We start from the raw sequence: 20,773 nt of genomic DNA on the forward strand, positions 1-20,773 counted from the left end.
GCTTTATCGTTGAAGGGCTGTTTGCTGTGCTTATTCCACTGTGGGCTCTTGAATATTCCTGACAACAATGGAGGCTGCATATTCACATAGAAAAATCGAGAAAGGTGAAGCTGAAGTGTACCATATCAGCAGGGCAGACACTGTGCAGCATTAGAAGCAAACGTGCAGTTACTGCTCAACGAGCACATCCCTGAGCCAGAGATCACAGCTTACGATGGCTTGTCAGGGCATGTGGGTGCCCTGATGATGGAGTTCTTTTACCATAATATAAGCCTGACGCACCCCGGCGGGCTTAAACAGAACTTTCACACTGCTACCCCTCGAAACAGTTTGTTCTATATGACTGAAAGCACAAACAACACATGAACTGCCATGAAAGTTGTATTTAACTCACTCTAGTTTTGACCCCGGGGCCACATGAAGCATACAGGAAACAGTACTTGTCAATTTAATTCTAAAAACATGGATTAATTGAATAGAAGTGAATATTTCATTTTTCTATTTATGTTTACCTTTAAATTACACTAAAGTTTTGACTCTATTTTCATAATAAAACACTGTGGTCCCAAGGAAAAGTTTCTGATTTTTTTTGTGTGGCCATCAATGTGTTAAAATGTAAAGCACACAAAAAAGAAAAGAAGGATCCCAGAACTTATGTGTGATTAATTTTAATCAGAGTGATAATTATACTCAGGTTGAAAAGTCATATAGCTCTATAAACTTATAATGAAAAATAGCAACTCCTCTACTCTGCTTTCTCTACACTCCCCAGAGAAACCACTTGCTACACTTTTACCCATTTCTCCTCCCATTTGTCTGCATATTGCTAAACAACGTGCTTACCCTGTGTTTTAGTTTTTCAGTTTTAGAAAATGTCTGTTGATTCCCTACTATGAAAGATGACGACTGAGCTCTTATACAGCCCCTCCTACCTCCTGACCAAACACACTTCCCCTTGTCTATTCCTCCAAATACAGCTAAACCCAAATTTTTAGTTAGAAAAATGGCTGGTGTCTTATTTTATGTTACAAATATTGTTCACAGCTGTGTCATGAGAAGCCTAATTCTGCTTCCTTTCTTAGGTAAGCTTATTTATTGTTCCTAGCATTAATAAATCATTCTTTTTTGTTTGCTTATTTTTCTACACTTCTATCATCAAAAATCCTCTTAATTTGATAATATTTCATGAGGTCTGAGTGGGCAAAGGAGAAACGCTGTGGCCACACAGGAGGCACACCCAGGGAGCTGCCTGGCAAGAGACATCCCTGCCAGGAACACACACGCGCATCGTGCGGGTGTCTGCACGGAGCACAAAAGGATCCTCATCACTGCTTCCCAGGCTGCAGACGGGTATGAGCTAGTTAGAGTTCCAGTCCATGAAACAAAGCCCTTTTATTTCTAGGCTTACTTGGAAACCTTAAAGATACAGTTATTTCAGAATATCTGGCATTTTAAAAAAATGGCAACTGTTTTTAGATAATGTAAAGGACATTTTAAATGTAGATTTAATGTTATAAAAACTGCCTGAAAGTCCAGTTCCTCAAATCCAACTCAACTGAAATGGAGAAGCTTAAAAAAATAGCAAAGGACTTTTCCTGGCTTTCACATACAATACGAAGCAATCTAAATCCTTCTACCATGTAAATATGTAAATCCTTTTACTATGGAAATTAATGCTATTATGACTATGAACTTTAATGTATAATACATGTGAACCTTAACATGAAATTTTTCAGAAAGAAATAGATCTTTCTCATATGTGGGCATTTAAGGTAAGTAAGGAGTAACTTTTCTTCAAGATGGGTATATACCCAACTCACAAATACTATTAAATAATAGCTTCACCAACCTTTCTAGACTTTCTTTCTTCTTAGATTTCTTGCTCCGCCTCACCATCCGGCTCTTATAGCTATTTCTCCTGGCTGGTCCTGTTTTGATTGACGTGTTTTCAAAAGGAGTAGTAGTGATTGACACCTTATTTCCACTCTGTAAAAAAAAATGAGGTGGTATTAAAGGGAAATGCTGTGATGAAGCAAGATCAGAAGAGAGGTAGAAGCTTCAAAGACAAATAAAAATAGACAAGAGCATGCATATGAAAGGCCTTCCGTCTCTAAACAACCCTCCCATCAGTGACGTCCTGACAGAATACAAACTGGGTGGAAGTTTCTTTAAGAGAGTGGGCTCTGGAGTCTGCAGATCTGAGTTCAGATCCGAGCTCTGTGACCTGAGCAAGCTGCTTACCTTCCCCACTGCCAACTTTCTGTACCAGCGAACAATATCATCCTACCTATCACACAGGGCTCATCTGAGGATTCAATAAGAGAAAGTTCGCAAAGCCTTTTGCACTGAGCGTGACACATGGAAAAGGCTCTATAAATAACAGATATCTTCATCCATATGTATTAAGTATAAATGTGCCCAGCGGCTGTCTGCTCTTGGTTGATTTTTCTTTTTTGTGTTTTTCCTTTGGCTTAGAAATTATAGAGTAGCAAAACTGAATGAGACATTTATTTTTTAATTTTTTTTAAAGGTTCCTTTTCTATCACCATAAAACCTGTCAGCTTGCAGAGCTGGAAAGTTTGTGCCAGCCAGTAGGAAACCTCTCTTTAACCAGGTCATGCAAGGTGAGGTAATTCCTGGTGGGTTTCTGTGTCCTTTCACTCAATCCTGGGACAGGGGCTTGCTGGGCAGGCCCTGGGGACGGAGCTGAGTGCAGAGTCAGCAGGTAGGTGGAGGGGTGCCCACGGCAGGCGGCATCAATTATCCCTTCTTGAATTTCATAATAACCAGGGGAGAAACATGTCCTTTTCAAAGTCAGAGATTGCCCTGATTACCTTGAAAATACAAGTAGTACAGGAAGAAGGGCCTTTTTAAAGGCCCATGCCCAGAAGACATCTATCAGCCAAGGTGTGAGTGGTACCAAGAGAAGGAGAATTAAGTATGGTAGGGGCGGGTGACTAGAAAGAACAGGAAATGACTGCTTTCATGATAACATCTACTTTCCTCTCTGATTTGGAAAGTAATCCATACCATTATAAGAAGAAAATAATAAAGTATAAATAAAAAAATAAAAATCACTGAGAAGCCTACCACTCAGCTACCACTCATAATATTTCAATGTATTTCCTACTGGTCTTTTTTCAAGCATATATAAATATGCACTTATGTAGACATGCATTAACAAACAATTTTAATCTTACTATATTTACAGTTTTATGTTGTTTTCATTTCATGTTATATATTTTTGATAAACTTCCCCTTCATCGTTAAATATTCTTCAAGAATGTGATTTTTACTGACTACACGAGATATTCCATCAGATGGGTGAATCAAAATTTACTTAACTGTGTCCCTACTGCTCTTGTTTTCTATTTTCCATTTTTGTAAGTGTTGATGCTGCCTCTCATGTGTTTTGGTTATCTGTATTTCTTTAGGGAATGATTTGTTCATGTCTTACATCCAGTTTAATACTGGAAAGTCTTCCTATCTTATCATTGGTTTTAGAGTTCTTTATACATTTAAGACCATGTAATTCCATACCTAAAGTCATATTTGTAGAAAATATTTTAGGGAAATGGGGTTTTAACTTCAAAAGACCAAAAAGAATATATTAGGTATTCTATATGCAAATGCCAAAACTTTAAAAATAAATCTTTATCTTTCAGTATCCTATTTATTCTTCAAACGAAAAATTCAGCTTATATGTAAGGTCTAGTGAAGTTTTTCTGGAATGAAGTCTTCTTTTCACAAATTAAGGCCATGACGAAATTTTAGTTTTTCCTATGGTGAAGGAAAGAGGCCATGCACGTGGTTAGAATTCATCTTTCCTGAAGTTCTCTCCGCCTTCCCCACAGTGGCAGAGTGGACACAGAGCTGCCCCATCTCAGGGACTCAGTCCCACCCTACTCTTTCCTAATACAATTCAGCATAACTTTTATATCGTTACCCATAAGAGATTAACAATGCCACCTGGCATTTTAAAACCACGTTTTGATCTTTAAACCATTTTTCGTATATAGTCTCTCAATTTATTTTCATAACTAAGGCATGAGGGTTGTTTGTTTCATCCTGAAGATTTGGAAGAGGTTATTATCCTTGCTTTACAGATAAGGAAAATAGATTCAGAGACCCTGATATTCTTTTTTTTTTTCCTGTTCTTTTTTTTTTTTATTTCAGGGTATTATGAGGGTACGAACATTATGGGGCCAAGTGTGGTGGCTCACACCTGTAATCCTAGCACTCTGGGAGGCTGAGGTGGGTGGATTGCTCAAGGTCAGGAGTTTGAGACCAGCCTGAGCAAGAGCGAGACTCTGTCTCTACTAAAAATAGAAAGAAATTATCTGGACAACTAAAAAATGCATATATATAGAAAAAATTAGCTGGGCATGGTGGCGCATGCCTGTAGTCCCAGCTGCTTGGGAGGCTGAGGCAGGAGGATCACTTGAGCCCAGGAGTTTGAGGTTGCTGTGGGCTAAGCTGACACCACGGCACTCTAGCCAGGGCAACAGAGTCAGACTCTGTCTCAAAAAAAAAAAAAAAACATTATGGTTACACTTTGTCTTTGCCTCACCCAAGTGAGGGTTAGAGGCATGCCCTTCCCCGCTACAATGCTCCCCGTGTCCTTTAGTTGTGGATTTACTCCCCCACCTGCCATGTGAGCACCCTAGTGTTCATCAGTTATTACCAATTTGATGGCGAGTACAAGTGGAGCCCATTCTTCCGATCTTGTGGTGCCTCACTTTGGATAATAGGCTTAAGTTTAATCCAGGAAAGTATAAGAGGTTCTAGATCATTGTCGTTTCTCATGATTGAGTAATATTCCATTGTAAACATATACCAAATTTTAATAATCCACGCATGGATTGACGGGCACTTGGGTTGTTTCCACATCCTTGCAATAGTGAATTGGGCTGCCATAAACATTCGAGAGACCCTGATATTCTTCTATCCCAAGGCTACAAAGGAAGAGCCCAAGCCTGGCTCTCCTGCCCCTCACCCCCAATTCCCTCCTACCAAACCCTGGTCCCTACGGGCAGGGCATGCTCTGGTCCCCTCTGCTGCTTCTGTGCCTGGCACAGTGCCGGGATGGTGCTCAGTGAGCAGTGGAAGAACCTGGCACTTCACTGACAAGAGGCACAGTCAAGGTATCAGACTGTCAAAAAGAAGTGAAGGAGATATAAACATATCATAAAATTGTGTAAGGCAAATGTAAATCCTGGATATTTATCATCAGAAAATAGTGAAGACCAGGACTCGCTAAGTGACAGTACATCACTAGGCTCTGCACAAATAAATGTTCCTTCCCCTACAAAAACCAAACTCAGTTTGCTCTTTCTTGTTTTTACATACAGCTGCTCCAGAGGACAATTCACTAGACTTATGGACAAACACCAAAGAAAATTTTTCCAAGGGGAAATATAAGCACAAAGGATGCAGAGTGCAAATATTAGGTTGGAAACATCAATGGTTACAAAAATGGTAAAGGACTGGGAAAATAAGGAGAGGCGAGATTTGTGAAGGCTGCCACCTGGTGGATCCATTCCGCTACAGCGAGCGCTACGGGAACTACTCAAACGGGCTTACCCGGCTGCTTTATCCAAAATTATCTTCTCTTGATTAATGAGCAACCTCTTTCTTATCAGAGAAATTCCGTGGCACTTGTTTAAAAAATAACAACCACCAAAATGCAGTTAGTAGACTGTTAAATGTTCAATTAGTTCACTTTTACTTTAAATTATTTTCATGATTAGCGCACAGCTGGAGGAAAATTCTTTTAAACTGGCTGACTTGAATGCAATAGCAGAAGTCAAGTGGTCCAACTGCTTCTCTCAGTGTGGCTCTGTCTTGGCCATCAGTGGGTCTTGAATAACCCCACCCTTGACTGCTTTTACATTTCTTTCTCTGCAAACCACAGATGGGGGGTGGGTTCTCCCTGCATCCCTGTGTCCTCACCCTGACTCACCCCTTCACTACCCAGCCCCCACCACCGCGCACACTTTATCCTTACATTAACCGAGGCTCCAGCCCACTGGTTCACCTGTGTACCTCATATACCTTGAGTTCTCCTGCCCTTGCATTTACACACCTCTTCATTCTGCCTAGACTATCCTGCACTCCCTTTCCATGCACTGAATCTCCACCCATCTCAAAGCCCTGCACTGACAACCCTCGATTCTTTGACACCATTCCTGGCCACTCTGGAGAAAAGCCATCTCTCTTTCTCAGAACTTCTCGCATGTTTACAGTCTGTTCCTATGTTTAACACTTTGATTGCAGCCTGGCATTGCCACCGTTTCCCCCTGTGGACATGAGACTCTAAGTTATTGGCAACCAGAGACTTCACGTGCAGTACAGCATGTGCACCGTGGCAGTTGAAAGCACAGGCTCCAGAGCTGCACTGATTGGGCACAAATCATCTTCTGCCCCTTCCTAGCAGACACGCTTGGGTTTTTCCATCTGTGAGATGGAACATCTGTATTTATCGCACCTACCTCAGAGTGTAACTATGAGAGTTACTGAGTTTATTCCTGTCAAGAACTTATAATGTGCCTGACAGGTACCAGGGATTCTCTCTCCATTAGCTATTCATAAATGTCATTTCTGTGTCACCTTTGCAGTACTCCGCACAAGGCTCTGCACATAGCAGGGGCTCAGTAAATACGTGAAAATGGTGATGACGCTATTTGATGGTCCCCATTTTAGCATCTGGAGGCTCCCAGAGTTGATGGAAAAGACTTTTCTGAAGCAGGGGCTGGTGAAGTTTTAGGGCTTCTCTTATGCTTTGGGGATTTAAACTAATGCTGTATTAAAACAGCAACCTGGCTGAGTGGAAAGTTCTTGGATCACAGAAGTTCAGCCTGGCAAGTTATCATGGGAGCAGGGAATAGCGCTGGATCAGTATGGTCTCCACTCATAACTCTAGTGGGTGAAGAATGACTGTTGATGAAGTTCTGCTAGACAGATTGTCCAATGGAGGTGCCTTGCGGCAGGGCAGGAAAGGTGTGAGGTGAAGCTGACGAAGTACACTGTGAGGGATTCACACAGCCTGGGGGGTGTGGAGCTGGACAACCATGACATTCTCTATTCCAATGGGTCCAGGATGCCAAGTGACCATGGGCAAGTTTCCCTGTGCGTCGAAGTTAGCGCTTCCTTAGCGGGGGTTCACTTTGAATTTGTGAAGGTAAATGAGACCAAACGTGAGACATGAAAAACGCTTACCATGTCCATAATCCCAAAGATAAACATTATACACGGACTCATGTAGTTCTACTAAACACATACACACAACCCTCTGTCATAACCTCTCCACCTTTCTCTGATTTTACAAAATCTTGAGATTTTGTGAAATACTTGGCAAGTCTAAAACACTGTGTAAACAGCATCCAGCAATACCGGAATGCAGCGACCACGCCAATGTTAAACCAGCGACGGCGCCCAGCACCCAGCGTTGACACCAGTCGCTTTGCCCTCTTCGTTCGATAATCGTTGGTTAAATTTGGAGGAAAGCTGCATGATTACACAGTTCGCTGGGAAGATAATTAAATCCCCTGTATCCTCTTTGTTTCATTACACTCTGGTTACTCCTCTCGAATGCTTCTTTTATGAACGGTAGGCAGAATCCGCTGTCTGGGTTTGTGACAGAGCACCCCACGGCTTCAGGGGGTGCCGGCTCTGCTCCGCTGCATGCAGTGACACACATGGGCTGTACCCAGGCTTTAGGCTGTGGAAGGGGCTCTGTAACCGATGAGGACAAAACGTTATGAATTGGATCATCTGAGTCTGTTCTGACACCTTCAGGGGAAATACAAATTCAAATTTTATGGAAGCAGGAAGAAAAGTTTTAAAACCCAGAATCATATTAAAATACGTTACAAAATAAATCACGAAAGTGATCAATTGTGTCTTGGCAAAATAAACAAATGCATATTTCTCAGTATCTATATTTCAGTCTATTATTTCTTATTCTGATGTTGTGGAGAGAGATATATGACATGACCTAGAGCTACGCCACGGCAGGAGCTATTCTGCATGTAACACAACATCGTTACAAAGAATACAAAGGACAAAACGTATATCACCACTTGAAATCCCTTTAACCTTTTTTAAGTCATAGATGCCAAGGTCTGCAAAAGCTCTAGCAGAAAGGATGATAACTAGGAGAAGCACGCATACCTACAGAACACAGACTTCACCAACACAAAAGGTCAAGGTGGGCACCTAGAAAAGCTCAAGGAGCGCTTTGGAGGCAGCAAGCACCTCTGTCTGCATACCTCTGCAGGCCCTGTGAACGGGAAAGGCTTATCTTGGACATAGGAGACAAAGGGAAAAGGCAACTTCCCTGGGCCTTTCTCCACAAGGGTGGCTTTGACCCTGAGACGGGGCACCACAGACCACAGGATTCAGTGTAGTCAGAGAAGCAGCTGGTCATACTCACGAATCTTTGTGTCTCTCCCTGACATTTGTCTCTGCGAATCTAAGGTCATTTCAGGTGACTTTCACAGCCCAGGGATCTCACAGTCAGCAATCCTGCTCTGCCTCCCATTTCTTGGGCATTTTCTCTGAGAGAGCTGTTCCACCTCAGCTGGACAAAACATACTGTCAGAGACAGATGCTGAATGGAATTAAAAACCTCAGATCTTAGGCACTGAGGTGCCAGAAGTGGCATTTGCTTCTACTCAGCAGCTGTACAGCAAACGTGTAGGCTGACCCAGTCCTCTTAAGGCTTTTGCTACCAAACCGAGGAGCACCAACAGCAGACGTGAAATCAGAACACAACAAAACAGCCATGTGGTACCTGGCTCCTCCCATGCTAACTTCTGGACTGCAAAAGGAGGACCCCACGGTTCACCAAACTTATTGAGCCCCCAGCCCCCATGGGGCCTGAGCCCAAGACCAAAATCCCATTAATGCCATGAATTAATCAACAGCAACAACTCTACTACTTCACACTGGACCTTTGGGTATACATGCTCTTTACTACTCCTGGAACCTAAGTCAGACCCCGAATCTTTTAGAGAATATACTTATGTGGGTTGGAGGAACAGCAGAGAAGGCAGGAGAAAAGTCATTTAATTGCACGTGCTTCTGAAAGATATGCACACCCACTTCCCTGTAGTCTCTTCCAAATTCCTCATTTTCTTTCAAGTTCCAGCTTCATATCACTTGCCTGTGATGCCTCTCCCCACTCATAGAATGTTCTCTCCAGAAATGTGACATTCCTCCCTCTGCTACAGCCCGAATAACTAAGCTGTGTTGTTTTTGCTACGTACACATCCCATACCTTGAGGGCAGAGACCATACCTTAATTCCCACGTTACCAACATCTACCTGCCTCAGAACGAGTACTACAGAAACAATCTGAATGAACATTACATAAGTGATGTGTAGGTGTTTATGCTTTTCTGTATTTATGCTTTGCCTCCCTAACTAGACCGTAGGTCCTTTGCAGCTCACCTCTCCTGGCTGGTAGCCCCTTCCAGAGACTAAAGGACGGTGCCCAAGAAGCAAAAGGTCGTCCCTAAGTCTGTTGGTTGTAAAATAATCCCACAAGTAGGAACTGTACTTCTCATCACACATAACGTAGCCGTCTTTTTCTGAGAAATTTTAAATCAAATATATAAATTCATCTTTATTTGTTTTAACCAGATTCATATTTGGAGCTGTAACTTTATATTCTAGAGTCAGCAGGTGGCAAAGTGAATAACTCAACAGAACTGTCTGAGAGGATCGGTGTATACGCTCTCTCTCCGTTTGTATTCACGTGAGCTCCTTACACCACAGGCTCTATGGAGCTTAGATTTTAAATAAATTTTAAATTGATCCTCATTTAAGTTAATTTGAAAAGGAGGAGGGAAGCCTAATAATAGCTAGAACCCCTCCTTCCACTATCACTTATTTTTATAATTTATAGTACACGTATATATATATATTCGCAATTCTGTCCTTCGAAGGAACTCCGACTCTCAGACTAAACATTCAGATCTAACCGCACAGTTTAATACTATTTTGCCTTCTACTATACTAGAAAGTTCCTACTGAAAGTTCCTGAAGAAATTCCCCTTTAGGACAAGGTGATTCCCAAATAGATGTCACTATGTGAGGCATACAAACAAAGAAAATTCTTACTGTTTACAACGGAGAATGAGAAGCAAAATTAAGTTAGGGAATGAGCATGCAGATATAAGGATATTATTTCAGAATACAGAACCAGAGAATTCATATATCTTTGTCTTCATATTAAACCTCAGACTACTGAATACTTTCTCAGTAATGAGACTGATGACATGGGTGTGCCGCAGAGCAGTCAGCCTCTTGCTACTAGTTCCTTTGGGCTACCTGCCTCGTCTGCACGGCCCTGACACGCAAACGGCAATACCTTTAGCAGGAGCTCTATAACTTCTGTGTGGACGAGTCCGTGCACCGGTTCTCCATTGATGTGCGTGATCAGATCCCCAGCCTTCAGTCCTGCCTGGCACGCTGGACTTCCTTCTTCTACATTCTACGTCCAAGTGGAGAGAATATATTTGTAAGCAAACAAATGACAACCCTAACACCTACTGTTTCTCTGGCAGAATATTCTGAGTCAATTAGCAAATGGCTCTAAGCTCCTAATAGAAAACCAAAAAGGCATGGTTACTATTCCTATTCTGTCATTGTTCCAAAATAGGATAATTCCTACGGTTCCTTAAAAATTTTGAAGCGAACTGAGACGGTAATTTTTAAAAAGACCAGAAAAAAAAAAGAGAGAGAGAGAGAATGAAAGAAGGATGGATACAGGACTGCCTTTGACTACATCTGTCAGCTTGGTATGTATTAATAAGAGTGGACAATCAAATATGAAAACTGGACAGAATTATGAGAAATGATTAGTTTTTGCTAAATTCAATTCTACCACACAGGCAGAGGGAAAGAGCTCTAAACGGAAAATGAAACCCATCCAAACAGCCATCTCAAAAGAAAATACATTCGCTATTAACTATGCCTCGGTCAACTTATCCAGTCTCCAGCTTGGCTGAAAATGAAAACTAATAGCAAGTAGACTGTTGATCTCACCCAAACGATATGGTGCACTGTATAGATGTCACTGTCTCCCACGTATACCCGGATGGCTCTGATGGTGAAGCCATAGTTCTTCCCTGAACTGTGGATCACGATGGGCTGATGAGGACTGGCAGAAGCTGCGGAAGAGTCTCGGCTGGGAGAGGAATCCCGCGAAGAAGAAGGGTCCGAGGACAGGGAATGGGGAGACATTGGACTTCCCAGTGGGGAGACAGCAAACATATCTGCAACAAAGAAGCCGCTCACCAAAGCTGGCCCTGGCTACACACATCCATGCAGACAGTCCTCGCCACGTGGGCCCTGCCAGGACTGGGAGCACGGCCACAAAACAAACCCATTCATTTCCAATGGCAAAATAAAGAAGAGATAAGCATGGATTTCAAAACAGAAGCCTGTCAGGGAAACTTCAAAAGTGTTCCTATTTTAATGAATTTTTCAGTTAATACCCTAAAGTTATAATTTAATTTTCTACACTAATTAAAAGACACCGATTAGCAACTTTCTGGCTGTGATATTTTTACTTATTTTAACTAAAGAAATAAATCGTAGATGCATGTATTTCAAGTACGTCCTCACGCACAGAAGACTTTATGTACTACAGTAAGAGACACTGGGACTCCAAATCCTGCACTAAGCAACTTTAACGTGGTCCTGTTCAACACACGTGCCCGGGAAAGCAATTTATTAATTTACTAGCTGCTTTCTACCATGCTATTGAACCAGTACTGATTAAAGAATTTTAATCAAGAAGACACGGAAATGGTGACTTCTCTATAAAAGAATAACTCATTAGTACGGTTACAACTGATCCTCTTCATATATTATCTATAATTCTGATAAGGTTTCTAAGAGGATAATGTTGGTGAGATAGAGAAATGTTAGGAGAAATTCAATTCATATCCCAAAATACCAATTCTACTCTGTTTTCTCTGTTTTATAAGCAAACTGCTGTGGTCTGACTGCTTGTGTTCCCCCCAAATTCATATGTTGAAACCTCAAAGCGACGATGTTAAGAGGTGGGGCCTTCGGGAGGTGATTAGGTCATGAGGTTCTATTCCCTCATGAATGGGATTAGCGCCCTTATAAAAGAGGCCTAAGGGAGCTTGTTTGCCCCTTCTGCCATGGGAGGACACATGGAAGGTACCATCTCTGAGGAATGAGCCCTCACCAGACGCCAAATCAGCTGGCACCTTGATCTTGCACTTCCCACCTCCGGAACTATGAATGATAAATTCTGTTGTTTACATAGTACCCAATCTAAGGTATTTTGTTATAGCAACAGAAATGAACTAAAACACAAATACACTTTTAATTTATTGTTCATAGCACTGTTCCATCTATGTGGATCTAAATAGGTGTTAAGTGGCGATGTGAGATTGTCTGCATGTGCACATATGTGTATGTGTGTTTTTGAGACAAGGCAGAATAATCTATAAAAGATGTTGACGTTTAAATGTGAGCTTAGTTGGAGGCGGGCTACAAAGTGCCCGGTGCTACTGAAGGCTACAAGGGTGTGGCGAGTTCCACTGTGGTCCCAGTGAGCTGAAAGCACCCATACTACCCACTCTTCCCATCGTTATGTTTGTCCCAAGAAGAGCAAAGCCAAATGTGCCACTCGCTCTCCATGTCCTTCACTCTGTGCCCTCACAGAGGCACCTTGGTTCTCTTTTGCTGGCTCCCTTCTGTCTAATCAAGGGCCAGGTGAAGAGATGCACATGGTGGTCAGGGAACTTCAAAACATGCAGGTGGGGCCGGGCGCGGTGGCTCGCACTTGTAATCCTAGCTCTCTGGGAGGCCGAGGCGGGCGGATCGTTTGAGCTCAGGAGTTCGAGATCAGCCTGAGCAAGAGCGAGACCCCGTCTCTACTAAAAATAGAAAGAAATTAATCGGACAACTAAAATATATAGAAAAAATTAGCCGGGCATGGTGGCGCATGCCTGTAGTCCCAGCTACTCGGGAGGCTGAGGCAGGAGGATCGCTTGAGCCCAGGAGTTTGAGGTTCCTGTGAGCTAGGCTGACGCCACGGCACTCACTCTAGCCCGGGCAACAGAGCGAGACTCTGTCTCAAAAACAAAAAACAAAAAAAAAACACACAAAAAAACATGCAGGTGGGAAGAGGACAGAGTAGACACACATCGGCCCCAAAAGCTGAAAAGCCAAGCTCCTAATTTTTTACCTTGTGATGGTCTCCTTTATCTTCCCAAATCGAATAATTTCCCTATTTTACCAAAGTATGGGCTTTCACACCAGTGTTCGAAAGTACACTAGACCACACCAAACTTACCTTCCCTATTGTGCAGCTGCGCCGGAACCGCTATTTCTGGGTTACGAAGAGTCACTCAGACTAGAGAGATAGGTGTTTGTCCTATGGTACTAAGTGGGACATCTCCCAGAAACTGCATCTGCTAGAGTGAGCGCTACTCCCAAGTGAGCATTTGTTTATATCAAATTTCTGCACAAATATGAAATTTTACAAATGTAAACAATCCCTTTTATACATGGTCTGTATTCTTCCAAATACAAGCCATCTGCAATATAGTTCACGTCCCATTTCCACTCTCTTGCTGTCATTGAAGTGATATCACAGCCATCAGGGGTATATATTTTGTCTCTGCCATGGAATTTCTACAGACTTAGTGATCAGTAGAGGCAAAGCCAGGTTGTGGGGAAATACTGCAATTCAACAAAACCATAATTAAGTCCAGTTTTCCAAAAAAGGACACAAAATGATTTGACTACCAGTAGGAGGAAGCATAGCTCAACTGACAGGGTTGGGAAAACTTATCATTTCAATGCTGTGACGCTGCAACTCCAGCAATGAAAAGCTTACATTCTCTGTGCCTGTTTCCTCATTAATTAGATGAGGAAAACTATACTTAGTTTCCCAACACAAATGCTGTAAACAGCTCTGTAAAGTGTATAAATAATACATAGTCTAGAGAAGACAAACTATTCACGGGAGGGAAATTTATCATTTAACTTGGAGGGAGAAAAGAAAAGGAAAAAAATGAAAGAAATAAGATGGGAAGCCTCTCCCATCTCCTGATGCAGACGGCGAAATGAAACGGGCCGCCCGCGAGCGCCGTGCCGGGCTGCCCCCGTCACTGCCGCAAGCGATCTTGCATCTCAACCAGCATTCCATGTGGGGGCACATGCACAAATCACACAATTTCATGCGAGCAGGTGTCTCTCTACCTCCTGGGATCACGAGGGACAGAGCACTGGCAGAGAGGGACTTTGTGACTTTCCCCGAGAGTTTCTTTTTTTCTGTGCTTTCTAATCGCTGTCGAGCCATGTGAGAGGCGGGGTCACTGGATGGCTTTGAGGAATTATCTGTACTGTCCACACACTCGCTCCGTCCATTTATCTGATCCAAGTGCTCTGAAAAACTGCCAACTGTACAAAGAAGAAGGGATAAACACGTTCAGGAAAATCTAGAATAGGAGAGGCGGGGAGACGGGGAGAGAGGGAGAGGAGGAGGAAGGAATGCTGGAAGACATACTCCCACGTGGCTAGCACGTCCATCCGGCATCAGGAGAACATTAAAAACACACGACCGGTTTGAGAAAGGTGATGTGGAGGAGGAAGGGACAGGAGAGGTGACCATTCAGGCTTCATTCTATTTGTGCACAACTCTGCTAATTCTCAACCAACGCCTCTGTTTAACTAGAGGAATAAATTACTTTCTACAATCTATATTTTAAAACCCCTGAAGAGATAACTCTCCCTCAACCAACCCCCACCCTTGAAAGGCCAGGCTACGACCCAAACATTACCTACGAACACCATGACCACCCACTTCACGCTATGATTACCCTTTGATACTGCTGATCATCACTATCAATGCTGTTGATAATAATTTTGTCACTGGGCAGCACTCAATCCCTCTATGTAGGCTCACGTCTGTGCCATCTCCTAGGGCACACCTCACGCTAGGCGCAGGTACGTAACTCGCACAAAGAGCCTATCCACATGCCTCCTTCCACTCTAAGCTCCTTGTCAATTTCAAAGGCCAAGACAAAGACAAAGGATATTACTCACCACATTACTGAACAGCCCACTTCATCTTCCTGGCTTTTAATCTGGCCAGTATGTTATACACTGATCCTCCCTGAAGTTACTTCCCATCCTCTCTAAGCCACATAATCTTTCATATAAACTGGAGTTATTTTTTTAAGTTAAAAAATTAGGACTCCCCTCAACAGTGGAGCACAAGAGGGCATAAGCACGCAGGTGGACACAGAAACGGAAAATGATTGGTGTTGATCCGGTGACTGCAGAGGCTGAGAGTAAGGAAAGTTCTCAAGCAGGAAGACACACTGAGTCCCCTAGAGAACAGCTGAGCAGCTACCCACTGTGGTTTCTCCTACTCTTTCTTTCCCAAGTTAGCAGTTTTCTATTTTTTTTCTTTTTTAAAAGAAAAGACAGTTTTGTCTATCCAGAAGAGGCAACATTCATCTCATTTTTATTTCTAAATGCTGTATTATAAGCCTCCTGTGCTTTACAGTCAATTCCATCTTCACCGTACGATATCCACGCAGAGTATTTAACACCATTATAAACGATCCTTTGAAAGACTGGCTGGCACATTTTAACGTGCTAACCACACGACGTTCTCTGTGTATCAAAGAGTGAGGCTTAATCAGACTTAACTGACATTCCTGTTGCACTGCTATATATGCACCACTCAACTGCACAGTTGTGGTCTGGCCCTAGCTCATGGAGGTGGCCCAGACCTTACAGCCGTGGGCTAAGCTAAGGAGGCCTGGGACTCGGGAGAGTGGGCCTGTGCACAGCACGCCTCGTGGCCGTCTCCTGCGCTGAATGTACAGGAACTTCCATGTAACACCCAACTGACCAACACAGCAAGATACTTCTAAGGCAAACATCTACCAGCTTTTTATTCCCATATGCTAAAATTCTCACTTAACAGCATATTCCATTCCCTTAAAGAAATCCAATGCTGAAGGACTTGATAAAAACTGCTTCATGGTAAAAACTCTCATATCACAAAACTTAAGCTTACCTTTGGCTTATTTACATACTTCCTTCATCTTTCTAATCTGGTCTGGATGACAAGTATAAAATGAAAAGCCAAATCTCTTCACGATGAGTAACTGCTGGAAGCATTCGAGCAACACGCCTAAAGCTTCAACACTTTTACTTTTCACGGATTCAAATATAATGTAGCCATGAAAAAAGGGAGACAAGTACAAAGTGGAACTTCCCTCAATGCCAGAGTGTGGATGTACAACCTCCTGCCGCCCCCCTCCTGCCTCTGCCATCTCACTTCGCAGCACTGCACGTGAGCATGTGCTCCTGTTCTGCCAATGGTGGATAATGTCACCTTAATGTTCTCTAAATGTCAAGGGTTCCTTCTTTTTGATGGTGGAGCAATATAAAAATCAACACATTTAATTTTACTATAGTCACAGTTTTCAGATTCCCTAATTACCCTTGGCTATAAGCAAATCAGCTCCTCTCTCTATTCTGCACAGCCCCCGAGGTCTTTGATTATTTTTAGTATGTGCATGGGGGAGAGGGGGAGAGAGAGAGAGAAAGGTGGTTTGAATCTACTAATCAAAATGCATGGCAGGGCCCAGGCAGATTTTTTTTTAATTATGAAAGTAATCAATCAAATGCTTAGACACTCTTCCCCTCCCTTTACCTCCTACCTTTCTGATAGTAAGGAGGCCGAAGAAACTAAGAGATGGTAAACAATTCACCGTAGTAAGAATAAATTTTAAATGGAGATGAATGTATTCTATTCGGAGTTAGATTATGAAGAACCAGACAGACACCTTTGTAACCAGTAATGTTTGCCTTTGAGAACCAAAGTGAGTTAACAACAGTCAGAGGATGCCTTTCTACTACTTCCATATTGCTATTTTTTCGGCTGTATAGTTAGGATAGGTGGAATTATCCAACAAGGAGCCCAGAACTGAGGTGAAGAGAGAGGAGAAGAAGAAAACCCAACACTATTTTTCCCCACAGTAAACTAAGCACATGTGAAGTTCCACTGAGCCAAACTCTTTAGTGAGGCTGAAATAAATCCAGCCTGTAAGATTTGTTTTCTTGAAATAATTTTTTTTAAAAAAAAAACTTACACTATAAATATTCAGTTAGCTAAAAAATTGATGAAAAGTCTTGGAATCATTCATGGGTGTCAATATAGCATGTTGAATATGGCCTAATGAAAACATTTACTATAGTAACCCTCAGCCAAATCCATGATTTTTTGAAATAAATGGCTCCATAGAAGGATATGCTATGCATAACATTTTTATAAACCAAATGATATTTTAAATGTACTTAGAGGCTTGATCTGAGGGAAGTGCAAGTTTGATTATCTAACGAGGATGCCTCCATTATTAAGAGCCAACAAATATCCATGGTACATTAATCACTTTAAAAACCTGTGAAGATGCTCTTGTTAGGAAGGTCACTTTGCACAAAGTAACGTTACAAAAGTGCTTTCAAATAAAAGGCTCAAACCCTCCGACTGCCTCCTAAATAGGCAAAGATGTCTCAGGAGTTTCTTACTGCGTTACCTGGAGACCGGGAGGGGAACTTTTGTCTGCAATGGAGTTATTTCATATGCACAAAAAATACCGATTTAAATTGTGTTGGTATTTCCGACTCTCCTCTTCCCACTCTGTTCTAGATGCACCAGAAGGCATCCATGAACCTCAGAGCCTAAGCATCTACCTGTACTCAGCATGAGTCTACCACGGAGAGATACAGCACGACCCTTAACAACAGCCAACTCCTTCAAAGAAGTAACCATCCATTTCAACGCTAGAGGGAAATCTGGCATTACCCTGTACCTTACGAGTGATTGAAAATGTCTTTCAAAGGTAATTTTGATAATTTGACTATTTAATATTGTCCCTTACCCTGAGCTCTGAGTTAGATGCAACTTCGAAAGCCACGTCGTTGCATCAACCACTGGGAACGTGCTCCCTTAGCATGTTCTGACTGCCGTCAGTGGGTCCCACTGAAACCCGGCTGTGAAAGCAAAGGCTGGCTCCAAGGTCGAGCCTCAGTGCTGTATGGCCAAGCGCTAAGGAGGAGTCTGCGACCTCTGATATTAGCTCTCAGGAGATTGTTCCCCTCGCCCAAGAAGTAGGACCATGGAGGGAGTCTAGTAGCATAAAGCACCCCTCACTACCACCTGGCTGGGACTCCGAGCACTCAGAGTCGCTTCTCTGTGTGGCGGACGAGGACAGCAGGCACCATGCCCAGGGACTTACCTGACAGGGTGGAGCTGCTGATGGTGCTGGCGGGGGTGGTGACCTCAGCCTCCTCCTGCACACACTCTTCAGGAGGAAGGGCTGGCTTTTCCGGCTCCTCACGGGGGTCTCCAGGGCAGGGGGCAGCTTCATCTTGTTCTCTCTCTGTTGAAATAGCCAGTTTGGGAAGCAGGCCAGAGCTGAGTTTACGTCTGTTGCTTTCAGTGTCTGAAGAGTTGGAGGTTGACAACTGTTGCCTTCATTAAAAACAAAAACACAGTCATATATACATACTAGGAAACTGTTAAAGGTGAATTTTGGAAGAAGCCAGGTAAAAAGGGCACTTGGATAAGCCTCTAACCAAGACACGTCTAGTGCAATGGTTCTTAGAATGTGGTACTCAGACCAGCAGCACCAACATGATCTGGGAATTTGTTAGAGATGCACATTCTCAGGCCCCACCCCAGATCTACTGCATCTGAAACTCTGGGAGGGGGCCCAGCAATCTGAGTTTTCACAAGCCCCCAGGGACTCTGATGCTCACTAAAGTTTAAGAAACACTGCTCTAATAGCTAGTGCTCATGATGTTATTTAAGAGGCATCTCACATACATTTCAGAGTATTCTGAACTCCAGCTTAATGTTTCCGTGGATGGCAAGGTTGTGCTTTTGGTTTTGTCTCCTGAGTCTTCCTTTTCTTCTCCTGAATTCTGAGTTATTCGATCTATACTGCTGAAAACCTGGAAGGCAAATAATTGGTGCTTATTAATATCATCTAGAAAGAGTTTGTCAGGGGGAAAAAAAAAAAAAACCCAAGTCTTGAGAGAAAAACCTGAGAGGATAAATAATTTTGAACTGAAACCATGTATTCAGAAAGTACTTTCCAGGGCTGTTTACTTGAATCCTGAGATGAAGGGTCATGGAGTGCATTTTTTTTTTTTTTGAGTAGGGAGCTATGAATTCATCATCCTCTTTCACCATACCTCGTTGTGGACTTGGCATCTGCAAACTAAATCCATAGATGCACTGGGGTTTCTAGGCCTGGGAATCAATACACATCTTAGATTACTTTTTAACCATGAAGTCAATCGGAAAAAGAAAATAACAGAGAAAAAGATTTAATTGCCACCGGTCAGGGGTAGGAAGAAGAAAAATGAATTGGAATTGAGTGCAAAGTAAAGAATAAATTATCTCTTTCAAGACTTGGGCAGGGGAGGGGGAGGGCGGGGCTGCAGTACATACTTGGTTATAAGAGCCAGAGTTATTTTTTTGGCTTACAAATCACCTATACAGACAGGCAGCCTCATGTGATGGTACTAGTATTCCTGAAGGGGATCAGAGCTCAGGCAAGCCCAAGGTCTCTGCCCACCTCTGAATCTCTGCTGTCCTGTAGGGAAGATGGAAGTAAAACAGGGAGGCTGAGAGCCCAGTGCAGGAAGCCCTACCACCTTACTCAGCCATGTGCTGCTCTCATGGCAATGGCCCTCAGACCTCCTACAGTCTACTGGGATTAAAAAGACGGTGGCTAAAGAACAGGAGACAGCAGAAAATGAAATACCATCCAAGGCAAAGAGGGAAAGTGTTTAGGGTTGGCTTTGATACGCCGGAGAACAGGTTCTAGTCTGAGCCCACTCAGTGTTAGCAAAGCTTTTGCCCTGGCTCTGGGGCGGACTTGCCACCATCCTCTCCAGGGAAATCCACTCTATGTCATTCCTATAAACAGGGAGGGTAGTGCTGGCCAATCTGCCGGTGCACTCCATGTAATCACTTGGAAAAAGCTACAGAGCACTTTAAAATCACTAAACGTTACAGAAAAACTAAACAATCATCATGCGAAATGCCATGGCAACAGAAAATATGTTGCTGCTGAAAATAGCAAAAGAGAGGTAGGGTGCCCTCAGGTTGATTTCCATTTTTCCTAGGGCCCCATCCTGTCTCAGAATATCAGATTTGTTTGTTTTGATTGTTTTCTAATCTCACCAATATCCATAAAAAGGCATCTTTCTCAAGCATCCATTTTATTATCTTCTACCATTTCCAAAATTCTAGCTTGGCTTCCTACTGCCTTTTCAATATGACTTGCAATTTCTATTACTGGTTACGACAGATTCTGATTCCAAAGTCAACTGTCCCCAAGTATTTTTGCTTATGTCAAGAACTGAGCCTTCTCCTTCTGTCGTATGCTGTGTGATACCTAGGAGAGGGCTCTGCGCACAGTGACGCTCACATTCTTCATCATAGGATGAAAGAAATGGATGATGCCGCCGCCATAGCCTGGCACTGAGACAGGCTGAGGGACATGCAAGGCAAGGTTATCACATGTTCCAAAAAGAAGATTACGCATCCAAGGTTACGCCTCCAAGAGAAAAACACAATTTGTGGAAAGAGAGAAATATACTTCCACAGCAGGGTAGGGACTCTGGAACATCAAGCTGATAAGGTCACCTTTCCTAAAGAAAAAGTAATTTTAAGCACAGGAGACCT

At 42.8% G+C, this 20,773-nt stretch overlaps 1 protein-coding gene across 1 annotated transcript in view; it reads right to left on the reverse strand.

Annotated features, from left to right (window-relative positions):
• Positions 1-20,773, reverse strand: part of LOC105826521 (microtubule-associated serine/threonine-protein kinase 4-like) — a 167,638-nt gene that overhangs the window by 5,241 nt on the left and 141,624 nt on the right. The window contains exons 18-23 of the mRNA XM_012664501.1: positions 18,902-19,029; positions 18,312-18,547; positions 14,254-14,454; positions 11,053-11,282; positions 10,376-10,498; positions 1,850-1,986 (exon numbers count right to left, since the gene is read on the reverse strand). Coding sequence (XP_012519955.1) covers positions 1,850-1,986; positions 10,376-10,498; positions 11,053-11,282; positions 14,254-14,454; positions 18,312-18,547; positions 18,902-19,029 — 1,055 coding nt within the window. The remainder of the gene's footprint in view (positions 1-1,849; positions 1,987-10,375; positions 10,499-11,052; positions 11,283-14,253; positions 14,455-18,311; positions 18,548-18,901; positions 19,030-20,773) is intronic.

Source organism: Propithecus coquereli, unplaced genomic scaffold (assembly GCF_000956105.1).
Source record: "Propithecus coquereli isolate 6110/MARCELLA unplaced genomic scaffold, Pcoq_1.0 Scaffold9, whole genome shotgun sequence".
In the NCBI taxonomy this organism is placed as follows: domain Eukaryota; kingdom Metazoa; phylum Chordata; class Mammalia; order Primates; family Indriidae; genus Propithecus; species Propithecus coquereli.